Source organism: Rhynchophorus ferrugineus, unplaced genomic scaffold, assembly GCF_030347505.1.
Source record: "Rhynchophorus ferrugineus isolate W39M unplaced genomic scaffold, kcgeb_rfMv2 rfM3, whole genome shotgun sequence".
NCBI classification, from domain to species: domain Eukaryota; kingdom Metazoa; phylum Arthropoda; class Insecta; order Coleoptera; family Curculionidae; genus Rhynchophorus; species Rhynchophorus ferrugineus.
Window position 1 is genome coordinate 72,645,163 of NW_027472582.1, and position 20,198 is coordinate 72,665,360.

A 20,198-nucleotide genomic window follows, 5' to 3' on the forward strand; every position below is an offset into this window, starting at 1 on the left:
CATTTGCGACACACATTTACTTTTCTTATTTAATCAAATGAGAAAAACCGCTGGAAATAATCGCTTGTTTGTAGCAAACTTAAGATGATTGTGCTCTAACTTTAAAAACATGTCAGCTGTTATTTCGACATTTTAAAAGTGGTGATTTTGATGTGCAAGACAAAGAACATTCTGGTAGACCGAATAAGTTTGAAGATGTGAAACTGCAAGAGTTATTGGATCACTATTTGAAGAAACAATTATGTAAATATTTAAATGATAAACATAAACCATGCATTGATCGAAAAAAATTCCAGAATGGGCCTGAAGAGAAGGAAAGGTCGAAGCACTTGTATGCAACATATTATCGCACTCGCCATACTCTTGACCGTCCCACTGTCGCCTTTTCGCATCAATGAGACAGTCTCTTGCAGTGAGGCAAAATGGATCGATAAGAGCTTCTGCTCAAAGGACAAACAGTTTTGGTGGCATACATAAATTGCATAAAAGATTAACAAGATGTATGTACTGAAATAGCCGATGTTTTAAATAAATAAAATTTTCAATATTCCTGAAAATTATGTATTTTTTTCCGGAAAAACCAGTAAAGTATATTTCAAAATGATCAAAAAGTACAATTAATATTTGTAAAACTGATATATTTATTGGGAGTTGTTGGTAATATATTTAATGTAAATTAAAGAATCTATTGGTAAATATATCAATTTGCTTGCTATTAAAAATTCAACAAATTTCCGTACATATTTATGTAACAAAAGAAATTCTTGTTAGCAAAATTTAATATTCATAATGTATATTATTAATGCTTCTAATTTGACTCATAATCTCAATAACAAGGCAAAATTAATTAGATTGAATTACAAGCCAGCAAAACACCAAAGTACAATCAACAAGAATAAAAAGTTGATCCGACCAACAAATGTTTATCTTCGCAATACTGTTCCTAATTTTCGAACGAATAGGGGAATTATTTTACGAAACAAAATATACAAGTCAAATTATACAACTACACCGTTTAACTTTCTATTTTAAATAAAGTGAAAATTGAAACAACGGAGTTGTTTAATTTGGCTTATAATTTATGGGATGAATTTTCATTGAGCACGGTCTAACTTAATCTACGATGCCTCGTCCAACTTTATTTTCGCTTTTATTGAGTTCTCCTAATTCGCGAGAGTTAATATTGTAAATAAAATAAAACATTTTTATGTTGCTCGAAGTTGCTGTTTAGATCGTTTAGAATTGCCAATTTGGAATCGAGTTTCTTCTAACATAATAATATTTCAATTAAGTTTTAATTAGTTAAAAAAAGGCACGATTTTTGCAACTTTTAAATATCCATTAATTTTTATATAATTATTGTAATATTCAAGCAGCAATCTAAGTTTCTTAAAGGCCATTTTCTTGGTGTTGAGTATCAAGTCAGTTAGTTTAGAGCAAAGTATCGAAAAGTATATTTTTGTTTACTGAGGAAATAATTCCAAATTCATATTCTGCTCGTGCACGACTATTTAAAGATCATCTAATTTATGCTTGTCATGAAGATGGAAAAATCCTAATGTCTTCAGTAGGCTTAGATTGGATCTTATCTTGAAGAACAAATTAAAAAAATACATCAAATGGAAATAAAGACATATTGTGAAAGAACACTCTAAAATATATTTTAATACATTTTAATGAACACGAAAGTTTTAGTACTATAACATTGCAATCTGCTAATTTATTATTTCGAATTTTCTATTCGAATTCTTGTCTTCTCGTAAAAAAAACACAATTTGACTTGAAACTATTGTAAAATATAAATTTCTGAGTTAACTTTTCAACCAACCAACCAATTTTCCTAAACTTTCTCTACTTTATGATAACGCCTGACGGGCCAGTACATATTTAGATTGTATAAACTCTGTCTATAAACACTATTACTACTACTACACACAACTAATATATGGTGCTTCATTTTCATTAAATAGATAAAAATTATAGAGAAAATGACAATCATACTTTATTGAATTATGTTGAAATTATATATAAAATGGAAAATGTGGATTACTTTTATTGAGGATATGGCGCTTCATTTTTATTATAAATGAATATTAATTTTAAAACTTTAAAAAAGCGATTCCTGCGATAAAAAATAAGATGACAATCATATTTTATTGAATTATGTTAAAATTATATGTAATTTGAAAAATGTGGATTATTCTTTCAAAGAATTTGTTCTCTTTAACGAAGAATTTACGAATAATGAATTGTACACCGACCCAATATATTTTATACCAAATTATAAAGCACTATACTGTTGGTAAGGTCGTCCCTTGTACATCATGCAAAGCGCAACCCAATATATCATTTCAATCCTTTATATTCAATTCCCGGCCGTTCCTTGTACAACTTTGAACTTCTCTCGAGTATCTCTTAAAAATTATAGCGCACAGTCCCCGGAAAGGAAACCTCCGAGTCATTAAATTAAATTTTATTCGGAAAAAATAGAGAGGCAAGAGAAACAAAAAACGTTTTAGCCGAGACTTGGTTTTTTCTCCCTTTTTTTTAAATTTAAATTGGCACGTACACAACGAATGCTAAATTTCCTTTTTGGCCATTTTTTTATTATCCTTCGCTTTTATTTAAATATAATTCTACGCAAACTGTTGTGTTTCGCTTTGTGCGGATGGCAACGTACGTTGTCGAAACGAAATTAGAGGGAACCCGCTTCGTATTGAGAGGGTTCCCATTTATTAATATTTATTTAGGAACTCGACTTTGACAGGGAAGGATTTTAGGATCTTTTTTGACACAGGATGCAAAAAACAAAAAACTATATAATAGACCTATTATATAGACCATTATTTTTCTATTAGACGAATTTAATTAATAGAATAGGTTCGACGCAACGACGAAAGAACTGAATTATTCGCAGCACATCTAACTTACGTATTTCGACCGAATGACATAGAATTTATAGTAGATAAAAATCCTATTAATCGGCCGATATAGTTATAAATCTGATTTCTACAATAGAAGTTGCCACAGAAATAAGACTATTTAAGTTGCAACTGGCAACTGCATCTTTGTTAAACAGTAGTTTAACCCACATTTGGGTATATAATATTCTGCTGTAAAATGCAAAGAGCAAACATTTATAGGCATGTCTAAATACTGCTGAGAGAGCCCCTTAAGTTTATCATTGTTTACCTTATCAAGCCATTTCTGGCTTACAGCAAAACTCTTGAGAAAAGGATGCATTCTGTTAGAACCACAAAACATTGAAATATGAAAACATTGACATAAGAATTAAAACATTGAAATCGAGTCTTCATATTTTGTGGTTAGAACCTTCACATAACAAACGTGCATGTTATATTTTATGACATTTATAATTCAAATCAAATTCAATTCAAAGAACGAAATATGTAATCTTTTTATCGACGGCACTCTGGCAGTGTGGCGGTTCACTGAGAACATGGTTACGGGTGTGCTCATTTAAGCTCCCATTCTATATTTCTTTGCTTTGTGATTATACCTCTTAAAAAGTCAAGTTTTGTGCATGAAAACTTGCATTTGCGACACACATTTACTTTTCTTACTTAATCAAATGAAACAAACCCCTGAATATAATAGCTGGCTTGTAGCATACTTACGATGAGTATACTCTAACTTTAAAAACATGTCAGCTGTTATTTGGACATTTTAAAAGTTATTTAGGAACTCGACGTTGACAGGGAACAATTTCAGGATAACTTGTTTGACACAGGACGCAAAAAACAATGCCTATAAATTTACCTGAATGCATATATATTAGACCTATTATATAGATCATTGTTTTTCTATTAGACGAATTTAACTAATAGAATAGGTTCGACGCAACGACGAAAGAACTGATTTATTCGCAGCACATCTAACCTACGTATTTCAACCGAATGACATAGAATTTATAGTAGATAAAAATCCTATTAATCGGCCGATGTAGTTATAAATCTGATTTCTCCGATAAAAGTTGCCACAGAGATTGAAAACAACCACAATCCTAAAAAAACTTCTGGAATTGATGATATTACATAGGGGTTATTGAAAGAGCTGCCACCAGTTTGAGACTGAACTACATTCCGGAGTGTTTTAAGTTTACTGCAATAATTATGCTTAAAAACCTGACAAAACCTGACCTACGTGAAATATCAAAATTATTTAAAATATTCTTTTACTGCTGTTAAAACATATTAAAGAATCTATACAAATACCAAATTTCCAATGTGGATTTCTAAATCACCGCTCGACAATCGACCACACAATCGAAGTGCACAGAGTAACAGGGGTTGTTGAAAAAGCATTAGAAGAAAAAAACTGCCCCGCAATATCTATAGACGTCTCACAAACTTTTGACCGGGTATGGTATTTGGGATTACTCTACAAAATGAGCAAATTGTTACCGGACACTTAGATATTTTCGAAGATCTCACATTCTCAACACTCTAACCTATTTTGACTGGAGTTCCACATGATAGTGTCTTGGGACCATTAGTGTATTCGCTTTATACTGCTGATATACCAACAATAAAAGAAAAATCACTTGAAACATTTGCCGACGACACAGTTATCATGGGAAAATATGTATCTCTGACTAAGGCTTTAGAGAAAGTACAAGTGGTGGTCAACAAGATCTACAAATGGGCTAGGGGCTCGAAAGTACAGCTAAGTAGCTCCAAATCTGTTCATGACCATTTTACGTTGCAGCGGGCTGACAAAATCCTAATTATATCATTTGACACATTCCTGATTCCTCAATCAGAATCAGCTAAATACCTCGGAAAATATGTCGATCATAGGTTAAATTGGAAAAATCATGCTAGACAAAAAGCAGATTAGAACCAAAGGTGAGAAATTCTACTGATTAGTCGGGAGATACTCTCAACTAGACCTTAAATCAAATCGATTGGTTTATCAGTCAATCATAAAGCCAATTTGCTAAATCACAACGACGTGATTAAAGAAGATATATTTTCGTTTCACACTTAATAAATCCTTTAAAGATTGTATAATTAAAGTCATAAATTGAACTGTCTCCATCTATAAACATATTTAGAAAGAATTACAAAAAAAATAAATTTAACATTATAAATAAAATAATATTATATCACAACAAGATATTGCAAAGCAAATTTTATCTCGATTTATTAAACATAACTAGAAAATTTTGAATTTAAAAATGTAAGCAAGACAATAGTAACAAAATGATTATTTTTAATTAAAATACTTTTAAAAAACCAATCAACACGTGTCGCTATATATATATATATATATATATATATATATATATATATATATATATATATATATATATATATATATATATAACTATATATATATATATATATATATATATATATATATATATATATATATATATATATATATATATATATATATTAAACCAGTAAAATCAGGAACGTTTAGGTTTTTATATCTCTTTGTGATCAGGCCCTAAATTAGAAACACGAAAAAACACTTTCCTTTCTTTCGGGTTCGCCTTTCACACGTCCGTATAATGAAAAAATGTTACAGATATACTTGTACGGTACGCAGTTTTTGTCCGTGGAGCAGAGAAAGCCCAAGGAAAGGAAGGCTGACAAGAAATAATTATTGCTGTGTCCGATTTATCTCGACAAAGTTTACTCCCGAAAATTATATTAAGGAAGTACTGCAATAATTATTTAGGTAATAATAGAATTATAGAATTACGGAAAGAAATGTATATGTGAAAAGAATGCCATGACATGGTAGTCATTTTTTCTAAACAAGATAATCTTTACTAATTTATTTTGATGTTTTAGTGCAACCCCATTAATATTAAGCTGTATTTTCCAGTTTCTAGTCCATTTGTAGATCTTGTTGACCGCTACTTGTACTTGTTCTGTAGCCTTGGACAGAGATTTTTGCTATTCATATATTCCAAGTACTGTTTCTTTTGTTGTTGCAATATCAGGAGTATAGATCAGATATAGAAGTAGTCCCAAGACATTACCTTGTGGAATTCCAGCCGAAATAGATTTAAGTGTTGAGAATGCCCCTTCATACCAAATTTTAAATTTCTAAAATATATGATTCAAGCAGTCGACAGTAATTCCGCGGTAACAATTTACTAATTTTGTAGATTAATCCCAAATGTCATACACGGTCAAAAGCTTGTAAGAGATCCGCGAATATTGTAGGACAGTATTTCTTTTCTTCGAATACCCTTTCAACAACCGCTGTTACTCTGTGCACTTGGTCGATTGTCGGATGGTGATTCCGAAATTCAAGCTGGAAATTTGGTATTTATATAAACGGTTTAATGCATTTTAACAGCAATTTCTTAAATGATTTTGATATCTCAGTTAGCAGCGAAATAGACCTGTAAGATCCAACATGTTCTGCCTGTTTGTGAGGTCTTTTAATCATAATTATTCGAGCAACCTTAAGACGTTCCGGAACGTAGTCCAGTCTCAAACCGATTAGAATATAACTGACTGTCAGAGACAACTATTTACGAAAATGCGAATTTATTGAAGAACTTCGAAGAAATGTTGTAATTCACCTTTTATTGGCACACTTTTGAATTCCAGTACTTTTACATATATAATTGATAATACGATATTCATGAGTTTGTATCGGTGTGCTTATGTGGATTCGGGAATGGTATAAATTCACAAACGGGCCCGGTTGGTGGCACTGCTATAGGGTTTATCATGTTATAATAAGTTTTCCGGCTTCGCACGGGTGCAATGCTGATACTAAATTAAATACACTACAGAAAAAATATGAACGTTGTATATAAAAACATAGCGGCCCGCTCCGACTTTGCACGGGCATAAAATATATATGCCTATGTCACTCAATGAAAACATGATTAAAATCGATCCAGTATTTTTGGTTCATTCATTACTGCCCTTGGTCTGCACGCATTAAATTTGGAGTAAAACAATTCCTCTTCCCCTATACTTACTATGAAGATTTCCTGCTATCTTTAGAATATCTAAATTCGTACAATTTTTATTACATTACACATTTTTAAACGCAAATTTTAAATTTGCAATATCTCCGAAAATATTTGTTTAATTTACATGGTGTAAGGAACCATATTGATCTATATTAATTGCACACTGTATTTAAGGTACTTAATTCGATAAGGATTAATGCCGTATTGCTTAAAATAGCTTCGTAAATAAGCCATTTTCTCACGTAAAAAGTAAACAATAAAAATGGTTAATGTGGGTTATCCCTAAAAGATAAACATATACCATCGCAGACTTTTTTGTAGACCTTTTTATGGTGTACAATACTGTAGTACATTAATTTGATCTAACTCGTAGGGTTAGGCAGCGTTTTTGCTAATTTCTAAATAAGCCTAAAAAAATAGGTTAATTTACGACATCACGTTAGAAACCTCTAAAATTAGCAATGTTGCCTTAGTATATTATGCATGTATTATACATACAAACCTTCCTCTTGAATCACTCTATCTATTGAAAAAAACCGCATCAAAATCCGTTGCGTAGTTTTAAAGATTTAAGCGCACATAGGGATATAGGGACAGAAAAGGCGACTTTGTTTTATACTATGTAGTGATATATATATATATATATATATATATATATATATATATATATATATATATATATATATATATATTGAAAAATTAAGTAATCAAAATTATCTTATAATATTTACATTTGCTGCTATATACTCAACAACACCTTGAATAAAATGTAACTAGAACTAATTAATATATCCTATTAAATCATAAAGCCAATTTGCTAAATTACAACGACGTCATTAAAGAAGATATATTTCCGTTTCACATTACTGATATTTATAACTAATGCCATTTTTATTTCGATTATAAATAATATCATAATTTCAGTTTTAGTTATTAATAAAATCAACGTATAAAATATAACTTAAAAAATAACCCAACACAATTTAATTTTGTTTGTATGATTGATGTTTATAAAAATATCAAAATAATTATTCATTTAGAGTCATTTTATTTATAATTTATATTTAAGTTATGCTTTGATAGGGCATAGTTGCAGCTGTTATATCTAGAGACCATTTTGTGGGTGCATATATATATATATATATATATATATATATATATATATATATATATATATATATATATATATATATATATATATATTGCAGATCGCAGTTTGAGGATTGTGCCAGGGAATTGAAGGAGAAGCTCAGATGGCAGGTGTGCCTTCAGAATACTGCAATTTCCATCACACAATATAAGTTATATTAATTCAAATTAAAATGTTGAGGGCTTTAATAAAAAATTGTATTAAGTGTTTCAATATTTCAAGTTATTACTACTAACAAAAACATTACAATAACCTATGTCTCGTTATATAAATTATTATATTTTTAAATATTTATATTAAATAATTATATATTTCCATACATTTTCAGGTTTCCTAAGGACAAAATCTAGTGCTGACCCGAGCAGTGTCGACAGTGGAAATTTGGGTATCAAAGACGTTGCGGCTGCACTACGTTGGGTTAAAGTTAATATAGGGGCTTTTGGAGGCGATCCTACAAGAGTTACGTTAATTGGCCACGACAATGGTGCAGCTATAGCCAATTACTTGTTCCTGTCTCCTACATCAAAAGGTAATTTTAATAGGCATTAATATTAGAAGGGAATTCATTATTATAAGTTGGACCTATTACAATTCTTTAGAACTCATTACCTGTTAATTATATTTTTTAATTAATTTATTTTAAATTAGGACCTGATAACACATGGGCTGAAAGTGCCGGGCCTAATATATAGATGGCGCTAGGTTAACCTCCAAAAGAAAGCTGTTAAAACTTCAAAATAATGTACTGATAAGTGTGTGAATTGTTGTTCTAAGAGTGCTACTACATTTGTTATCTTCAAGGCAATGGATTTAAAACAATTTCGTGTTATAGTTTTACACTGTTTGTTGATTAAAAAAAATACCGTTCAAGTGAAACAATGGCACCATTAGCAATAACAATGAAACGTTGGTTTGCTGACTTTAAACGCGGTCGTAGAGATACCGATGATGCAGAACGCAGTGGACTTCCAAATGAGATGGTAACACCAGAAAACACCAAAAAGTATACAAAATCGTTTTAAATGATTGAGAACTGAAGTTGCGTGAGTTAGCTAATATCGTAAACATATTAAAAGAACGTGTTGGTTTTATATTGCATGAGCATTTGACTACTGTGCTCACTGTTAACCAAAAACAAGAACGTGTTGATGATTCTGAGCAATGTTTGTCCATTTTTAAACATAACAAATCGTAATTTTTGCCTCGATATGTGACAACGAATGAAACATGGATCTATCGAAAGCAACTGGTGACAGACCTATTTTGAAACAAAAGATAAATCGTTCTAAAAATTTGTATTGAAATGTTAGAGCGGCGCTGGAATAATTGTGTGGCTGGGCAAGTCACTATTAGTTTAACCATTAAGAATCAGCTATGCTTCGATGTACAATGTTTTTTGAAATGTTTAAATTTCATTTTTATAATATTATCATATCATTTTATAATCTAACTAATTTTATATTGAGGCTTATGTCAAATTAACAATCTGAGTTTACTTAGTCGTATCAGGTGAGTAATGTAACTTGGTCATATTTTTGTATATACCAATAGTTTATATATAACATATGGATGGAACAGGTTTTTCTCGGAATATTAATGGATTTGTTTTAATTTGGCTGATCTGTTTTTGATATTTCCTCTGTATATGGAATTATCTTGCAGGTTTCTTCAATGGCCCCTCTGTATGTTAGTGTCCCTATAAGCTTAATGTATTTCAGACATGATGCTTAAGAGAAAGTCTACATATTTCTCTCTGAGCTCATATTAAAAATAAAGTTATTCGGTCAAGATGTGACAATCAATGAATAGGTGAGGAACAAACCCACAGCCGTCGATTAAAATCGTCAGATTCTTGTATCGGCAGATGTCTGTATCGAAATTAATTTTTCGATCGAGGAAAGATGCATGCATGCATGCATTTCTATGAAGCGTAGTTGGTAAACCATATAGTCCAATTTAAAAAATGATGCAAACAGTATCTGAAGTCAGAATTGCAAATAATCTTCAAGAGTGACTAAATGTTTGTATAAATACGACAGATTTTCGGCTTAACATCTATGTCACTGTTTTTGCGTTTTACTTATAACTTCTCTGAACTGGATCAAATTGCATCATTATCGAGGAACTGAAGAACCTCAACAACTGATGTAATCATTGAGCCTCTATCATGACTTTGAACATAGTCCTTGATAAAATTATCGAGAGTTTCTACCAGTTAAAATCATTATCCATATTGCTATTGCGAATGTACCATGAATCATCAACAATACATCGCATTATCTTGATTTGGAATTCTTTATACGATATTTATATTGATGTGGCTAGTACAACCCCAGAGTTAAATATATCTTAAGTCCACATTGGCTTCAAAGCTTGTGAGTAAAGCAAAAGCTTATTATAAACTGACGGTTTATGCTTGATCCTTTTGTTGATATCTATTTTTTTGCAAATTTAATGCGCCCTTTTTCTGTCCACCATTATATTTCGCTAATAGCTATTTGTAGCTTTTTGGTTGATTATGTATTGTTATCTTCAATGGCTACGATTACAGTATTATCTGCAAACGTAGCAACAACATTTTCATAGAATGTAGGAAAGTTCTGAATGTACAGCAGATAAAGGACTGGTCCGAAGATACTTCCCTGTGGCACACCTGTTTAGATTTTTCTAACATCTGAATAAGAATCTTCTTTGACTCTGAAGTATCGGTCGTATGAATGACTTTAAAGTGTTTAAATATTGACGGAGAGGAATCGAGAAGCATTTTAATCTTATTCTATAAACTAGTAGGTAGAAATTCTAAATGAAGTCTTTGGAAATGGTTAAGAAGAAGACTATGATCTCCGGCCCCGATCTGAATATAGGGTATCTTAGATGCATCAATCATACTAACAAATATTTTGTTGCTTGTATATCGCTAAACTATTAAATCGAATTTATTTTTGTCTTATATTGTAATCCTCCGCCAGTATATAAGTAATTAATTTTGTCCTTACAAGGTAAAATATCTAATTACAAATAGATTGAATTCCGCCAGACGTAAAAGCTCTATTTACTTAAGATTGGGGCCCGGAATATAACTTCCAAACAACAACTGATACGAAATACATTTAATCCTTTGTTTGCAACTGAGGAAGTTTGAGATAAATCCTCACACTCAATTAAAATGGATAATTTGGAACTGCAGCAAGGTAACATTTTGGAAAATGCATGTTTCAAAATAACTAACGTAATGGTCTTGTGAAGGTATAAACATTCAGGAAGAAGGAATGGCCTTTTTGTTTTGATTCCATTACTATCAAGTTCGCGTACTAATATTCAAGAATTTATTTTCTTTTCCTATTTTTTGCTCTACTTTCTGTCCCTTTTCAAACTAATATTTGTTCTGGTCAAGAACCGTCAGTCCTGAAACCAGCTTGATGTTCACCAATTTTGAATTCTAGTTGTTATTGTGTTCGGTTCCGGAGGTATATAGTTCCACTAGTAGGAATAATAATCTTAAAATTTATAATTCATTTATTAAATTAATATATAATAATATAACACATAACGACTAATAATTTCAATATATAACTAAAGTTTAATATGAAAAATCTAGTGTTTTTGTCTTGTTTTGTGTGAAAAATGTCAACCACCAGCATTGTTTAATATTGTTATGAATGAAAGGAAAGATGCATTGAAAATAAACACTTTATAGAAACTCAATATTATCTGACAACAAAATAGATCAGTCGGCAAAAGAACTGCAACAATATATTACTCAAAATAGAACGTACTGACCTTTACTAGTTGTTTTATTCCCGTACTTATAAAAAAATAAGCTTGTTGCCAATTGATAACTCAGAATTTCACCCAAATAATCAATAAATTTGCCTGGACATGGTTTTTGAGTTCATTGGATTATTTGTTAAATGCTTTTTTCTTCTGAGTTCGGATTGACCAACAACTATAACAAAAAATGCTTCACCGACTTAGTTGGAATAATGGTAAAGATCATAAGACAGTCCTCGTACTGTTGCGATAGTAAATTTATATTTGTGAATGTTTAAAACAAGGAAAATGATCCCAATCATGCCAGTAACCAGGCTGGGAAAAACCAGATGTTTTCTGGGATGATCCTCGAGTTGATCACTGGCCAACGAAACTTAATGCCCTAGTTCCAAATGAACCCTAGTTGGTTAAAAAAAGACTCTAAACTATATTTAAGAAACTGCTTCATTCACATTTTATACAGACAAAATTAATGCACTTCACTAAAAACGTACTTACTAAAAAATGCTGGAACCACAATATTCTAAATTTTATATCTAATTAGGATGAGTACTGTGTGTTTCATCTAATATCGCCAGTCGAAGTTTTTAACCACAATTAATTATATATCCATCTCAGTCGCGTATCGAAGCTCCATTCTAGTAATAAATGTTTCTGACCAATAATTAATCAGCTGAACGGTATCTCCGACTGTCAGCGGCGAACTACTGGTAAAGTAAACAAGATTGTCCTTTCGTCACACTGAGTTAGATAAGTGCACATATAAATCCGTCCGATTCCTGTTAACAAAATAAAAGTTTCCCAAGAAACTTTCAGGAAATAATTTGGCGGATTGAAGACTAATGCCCCGGAAAATTAATAGAAATTGCTTTTTCCGTTCTGACAAACAAGATATTCAATTGCAAATATTAAATTGCGGGATATTAAAAATGTTGGGACGACATTGACTTTTGAGCAAATATTGGCAAATCTATAAATTAATAGACCTATAATTTATTAAATGTTAGGTTCTTGTACAATGTGGGGTAAAAGTCCGGCTACCATTTTGATTGCATAAAACTTTGCTGAAAGAAAGGATAAGTAAGTTTGGTTTCATAACAAGATTATGTAGTCTTTACGTTTTTTCCTCGTTATGATGAATTGTTATGAAAAATTATGTCAGCTAAATGGTGACAGCGATTCGCTATGCATCTTTCGGCTCATTTTAAGGAATTTTTCATGACATCCTGCAACATCTGAGGCTGAATTTCTTCAATTTCATGACGAATATTTCCTTTAAGATTGTTCGGACTTATTCATATGAACTTTTTATTTTAAGAAGACTTATAACAAAAGTCTGGTGCTGTTAAATCCGAAGATCTGGCTGGCCATGCTAAATCGCCACTTCGCGAAATTTGTCTTCGTGGAAAAGCATCATTCAATTTTTGAATTGTTGAATGTCTGTCACTAGTCCTGTCACTAGTCCTTGCTCTTCCATTTCAGGCACAAAGACTTTTCCAATCATATCTTGGTACCGTTCAGCAGAAACAGCAACACATTGGTCATTTTAGTACCAATCGAATGTTTCAATTCAATTAAATTGACGTGTTTTTTTTTCAATTTTCGTTCGATTTTAGCAGCTCGTTATATAACTATGTTTTGTTGATCCCACAATATGTACAGCAAAACTTTATACCCATGAGTATTTCTTCTGTAGATACAATTTTCTTTGTCAATGGTAATACGCCACCGAAAGTTTTTCTTTTTTGTCAGACAAGCAATGAATAACGCTATGTTGAATTTTCATTTGTTGAATTGAATTTTCAGTAAATTATATTGTAGCCATTTTCCGTCCTTTCAGATCTACAGTACAGCATGTTAGCACATGGGAATTGTAAATTCATAACCAACTAATATATATGAAGGTCTTTTTGAGACTTTGCGCTGCATTTTCGTTCAATAAGTCTTGTAAACCTTTATCTTCAAAACTGTTCAGTGCAGCAAAATGTTTTATTACTGATGTTAAAATCATTGCTCCTGAATGGTTGACATTTAAACCGTCATTGGAAGATGATGGAGCAATATAACCATAAGTTTTTAGCAGCATTTAATGAGCTTCAAAAAATGACAAAACCATCCAATTTAAAAGTTGTTTTCTTGATAATTCAAATATTCCCCAATAAATTCCACTATTTAAAATATACGCTATCTATATTATATAGTTTAAATAAAGCTAATAAATAAAAGAAATACAAAAGATTAGTTGATGTTTTACTAAATTGAATATTCCTTAAAAATCTTTTAATATTTTTACTAGATATACATCAAACATAACAAGATACAACTAAATAAGCAATTTAAATGACACAGAATGTAGCATGTAATATAATTTTAAAGCCATTGGTATGACAGTTTCTTTCTCTCTCAACGCGTATGAACCTCAGAAAACATTCGTATCTCTTATTCATGAAACTAACAAACTGTCTGAGAGGCCTGGGCTAGATTTCGTCCAATAAGTCCTGCAATTCCTTGTTTTCGAACCTTTTTGGTCCTCCAGACCTTTCTCTGTCAACCAATGAATGAAACAAAAAATTGGTATATAATATAGCAACATCATAATAATTTTCTAGAATATTTTGACCAGTTTCAGACAGTTTTCAAGCCAAACAATAAAAATAATTAATGTCGCAAATGCATTTACGTAAAATCATTTCTATTCACTACATTATACGATAATTTTATATTACAAAGAATTCCATCAATGTAACGTTTATATTAGGCAAACATCTTATAGATAAAGAACTATATAACTGAAAGATCTGTTACACAAAGGAATCATTTTAAGTTTCATTATTCTTTGTTTATGCAGAGCTTAGTCAAGTATTAGACGCTTGCATTTAAACGAGAAAATTAGTTTTACAAAAGTTTTGCTATTTATTCAGACGGCAAGGAAAAATCTAGAAAAGCCATTATTAAATAATATAACGTAACAATTTACGAGACATAATAGCCTTAATATAGACGATTAATTTAAATATATTCTATAATAAAATAAATAAATGAGAACGTAATATAAATTGATTATATTTGAGTATGTTAAGGCGAGATATTAGTAACATGTTGTTTAATAAGTTAAATGTTCGATATCAGATTCGTACTTTTTATGAATATATATATATATATATATATATATATATATATATATATATATATATACATATATATATATATATATATATATATATATATATATATATACATATATATATATATATATATATATATATATATATACATATATATATATATATATATATATATATATATATATATATATATATATTTATTATTTTGTATTACTTAACAACAATATTTCAGGAAATATAATGGCTGCAAATTTTTCTATATTAATGATATAGCCTCCAAAAGATCAGAATTATATGCGGGAGGAATAATAAGAATATATGCTTTAAAAACAACATGTTGTTCACAAAACTAATAAACATGATTAACAGCATTTCAACATAATGAACAACAATAATATTTGACAGTATTTCTTGAAACAACAGCTATAAATAGAAACGTATATATAAGTAGAAAAGTTATAGCACTAAAATTGTGTTCATAATAAACATAGGTAATTAGTTTCAAGCCATAAAGCCTGAATTACTATTTCCTTGAACTGTGTTTTCCTTTAATTAGCTCAACTAGTAGGAACATCATCTTGAAATTTAATTATTTAAAATTATCATTTAATCAATTAAAGTTATAGCACAAAACAATTAATAATTTTTATATGTAATTAATGTTTGATTTCAAAAATATAGAGTTATTTACACAATAACATATACAAACTTACTCAATTACTGAATTTACAGAACTTTTTCCTCGTTGTTTACAATATATTTAAATAATTGTATTTATAATTTAGTATAAAATTGCACTGTATGTTTCAAAAGTAGAAAAACGGGTAGTTAATCCTGAATCATACATTGAAAATAGTTACTACGATCTTTTAAAAGCTCTATTCATTCACTAGTAAATGACAAACAATGATTGCTAACTTACTCGTTGATGATTGATTATTAAGATATTTCCAATAATTAATAAAAAAAATTCTAATGTATTTTAATATAATTTTCTTGTGGCAGTATCCAGACACTCGGCATTAAGCCAAGTTTTTGCTTCAACTGTGTTTTATCCCTTCAAAAAGCAATATTTTATCAACACGCGAAATTATTTTTATCCATTTTTTCACTATAACAAAAGTTGCTTCACTCAAAATGCTATAATTGGCAAACTATTTATCTGACAGCTGTTAAATTTATACACGCATCTTTGGAGAGTTAGGGCTAACTAAAAAGACATATGAATTTAATTCTAGTAGCGCCATCTATCTGTCAGGCAGGGGACTTTTCAATTAACCTGTTACCCACTATAACTGTAACTTAGTGAAATGTAGGCCACCGAACTATTTATATTTACAAGAAACCATATATTTGATGTATTTGTACTCTAACCATGATGAGATTTGATATTGACACTTGTTGAAAGTTAGATTTTTGTTAATATTTTTCTTTGTGTGTTTGAGAATATATGGCAGTAACCCCGTCTTTATGTTAAATTAAAAGTAAATTAATAATTTTTGATTATTAAACCCGCTCATATTTTATAAATTACAGGTGCTCATAATGGAGATCTAAACTGACCAATCAAATTACTTGAATGAGCGATTATAACCCCATCCAGATATGGGACGTATATTTTTATTATTTTTGAGACAAAAACAATAACCCAAAATGTAAAATATGACAGCGGAATTTATAAAACATTTATATAATCTTGTATCGTTATGTTGATTTGTTTTCTTTTTGCAGGTCTCTTTAGAAGAATAATTCTTCTTAGTGGGACGGCCCTCAGTCCCTGGGCCACTATCCATAACGCCGACAGCCTTCGGTTGAGCGTCGGGAAACAAATGGGTTGTTTACCGCAGGACTCCAAAGGAGACGACCGCGAAGATATAGCCAGTTGTCTAAGATCAAGGTTAGCGTACCAGTAATGTATTATATTTGCGCCTGGCGACGATTCGCATTTTATATAAACCATTAATCAACGAACGATACCAGTAATTAACAACTAGGACCATTCGAACTAATGAGCCATGACAAGGGTAGCCATGAACGTTCTAGTTTAATTAATGATACTTTATTTAAATTATAGAAGAATTCTGAATGTATATCCGGGTCTTTTATTAGTTGGGATTAAATTGGTCGTAGAAACCTGATGCCATTTTTGTATAACAATTCCTTTTGTAAACTAATATATTCACAAATAGAGAACAATATAATATTATTATGCAGAAATCTTTCACTAACTTGTTATCACTAAATTTTTATATATCATAAAATAAAGAGGCAAGTTTCGGACGTCTGAATAACCATAGGACGCTCCAATTTAGAATATTTGCCATGGGGGGGAAATAAATATAATAATATTTTAATGAAATATTGTTTTAAATACGTATATATGTAAAAATACTATCGAATTTAAAAACTGACAACTTATTTTATGAAATCTTTAACAAAATAAAATGAAATGGAAAGAATGAAATATCTCATTAACTTGTGCTAACTACAGTATTCTTGTTGTGATTGTTATGTAAAGATCATCAAAACAAAAAAGATATAGAATGGGATAATAAAGTTATAACCAAGTTTCAAGCATCTGAGTCAAAAGAATATTTATAAAATACATATAACAACTATCGGATCTAACAGCTGATAACCTATTTTCTAATTATAAATTGTCATTGCTTTAAAAAATATAACACAATACAATAAAGATTACTTCTATAAATACAAATATTAAAAAAAAGCAATATGTCCAAAATATATTTGAAAATACATATTAAAATGTATTAAATATTCGTATTTTTATTTATAAAACCTCTGTCCTTCTATCTGCTAAATCTGTTAAACTATCTGCAGAGAAACACACGTTATAATTTTCATAAATCCCGCTTTAGTTTGTTTGAAAACAATTTATATTTGTTGGGATGAACAACTGCTTTTCCAATGTTGAAGTTGTCCTTTTCTATAAGTTGAGGCAAGAGATCTGCGAATATAGATATATTTACGATTTCAAATTGATGTAGTTTTAACGAAAGACTACTATTGAAGAGAACTATTGAGAGAACTATTAGAATTATTGACCTATTAGAGAACTATTGAAATTCAAATTAGGAATTGCATCTTAGTTAATGAATGCTCTTTTGGATCCATAATCATCTTGTCTGGAATGTGAAGAATATACCTTCTTATTTCCTAAAACTATACTCTACAAAATAAACGTATCTCTATTTGCATATAGCCAAAGAAATATAGATATAAAATACCGCTACAGTGTTACATTTTTATGATTATTCATTTAAAAAAAGTGTATATTATATATAAACATATAGATTAGAAAATATCTTATTTATTTAAGTCTTCAAATAATTACAAAACTATATTTCATTTACTACAAGTGTGACATAACTTATCATAATTGCATTTTTATTATCGTTGAAAGAAAACGTGATCCATGTAGTACTACCTATATTTTATATCGTGAGTATTAAAAAATATTACAGTGTAATAAGAAAAAGGAATCAAAATATCAATATATTATATCCATATAAGTGAACAAGTGAATTTTAACTATTTTATGTCTGATTAAAATGTAGCTAATATTCTAGTATAAAAACTAGAGCAAGAGAAAATAATGTTGTTGCTAGAATAAATATTTTTAAAAAATATACAAAATTGTGATTAATTTGGTGAAATGGATTTATATTATTAAGATTTCAATGGTTATTACCTGCTGCAATACATGTTAGCTTTATATTGTAAGCTTATATCTGGAAGCGCCCACAATATATTATTTTTTGCGTATATCATATCACAGTAGTATAACATCTTTTTTGGTCATTTTTTGTAAACCATTTCCACCGAATTTTCGTATTACCTCGACTATTGTAGCTACATATCTTCAAGTTTAAAAGGCTATTCTAATCTCAGAATATCTTGGAATCTTACTATTCTAATCTTATATATAGATATATATATATATATATATATATATATATATAAAATTCCAAAAATGTCAATGTTACTTAGACATTTTTTGAAGATTAATGAGGAGGACTTAAAAGGATCCCCATCAAGGAATCTAGTGTGGTGGTGGTGAAAATGTTGGAATGGAATTTTTTTCAGAATGAACATTTCATAACATATTTTGTATAGTATTAAGCATATTAAAGGTTTCGTGCTAAACCTTACACTTTTCGCAATTTATATATACGACAGGTAAAAAAATAATAGCAATTATAAATACAACTTTTAGAAAATAGAAGCGAATGAATATCATACAAATATTTCAAAAGAAGACATTGTTGATGCTCCATGATACATTCATAATAACAATCTGTATAAGGGCCTAAAAATAGAAACTGTCGATAACCTTATCAAGGACTATGCGTAAAGATATAACATAAATACTAAGGTTTCCCTCGACTTCTAGATAATGATGGCTTGGTTAGAAAATTAAAAAGAATGAAACCATTTGATTTTATTTTGTGATATTTTAAGTAAGGCCACAGTATCTATCATAGAATAAGTACTCTTTGAGTTAAAAACCATTGCAAATTAAGATAGAAGCAACTAGCTACTAGTGTTAATTTACTAGGAGATAGATGGATATATTAGATAAACTATATTAATATTATAAATTATATCAATAAAATTCTAATAAAATTCAAGGCAATAAGACAATTCCAGAAGAGTAATTCAATAAACGACCAGTTAAACTATTTCTATTTCTATGGCAGTAATATTTCACGTTAAATTTAAAATCTTGCACTAACTTCTTGCCTAATATAACCAACAAAAGTCGTCTGCATAATTACAATCGTAATTAATGAGGATAATAAATCATTACAATCTTACATTTTAGCACTGATCTACCCACATCAGAGCAAAATCGATAATCAGACATGGAAATTCTCATTATCCCAGTTCCGAATATATAATCAGCGATCTATCGGGAGCCGCCTGAAAAGCTCCGCTGGAATTTCGGTAAATGCGCGGTTTTAACAGCTATTATAATCAACTACAAGGAAGCAATTTTCCCCGCTGCGAAACACACAACTCCGTCGTGGAACTTGATGTGCACATGCATCTGCTCCATGAATATCTTGCAGGAAAAGTAGGTTGAGGCCTCGGGTTCGCGAGAACGATACGAGTTTCGTAAGACATGCAGATAAACGACGTGAATGTAATTTGTTGGATG

General features: G+C 30.0%; 1 protein-coding gene across 1 annotated transcript in view; it reads left to right on the top strand.

Moving 5' to 3' along the window:
* LOC143192337 (neuroligin-4, X-linked) overlaps positions 1-20,198 on the top strand; it is a 202,458-nt gene that overhangs the window by 114,748 nt on the left and 67,512 nt on the right. Inside the window, exons 5-6 of the mRNA XM_076397610.1 lie at positions 8,449-8,649; positions 16,748-16,913. Of these exons, the coding sequence (XP_076253725.1) occupies positions 8,449-8,649; positions 16,748-16,913 (367 nt within the window). The remainder of the gene's footprint in view (positions 1-8,448; positions 8,650-16,747; positions 16,914-20,198) is intronic.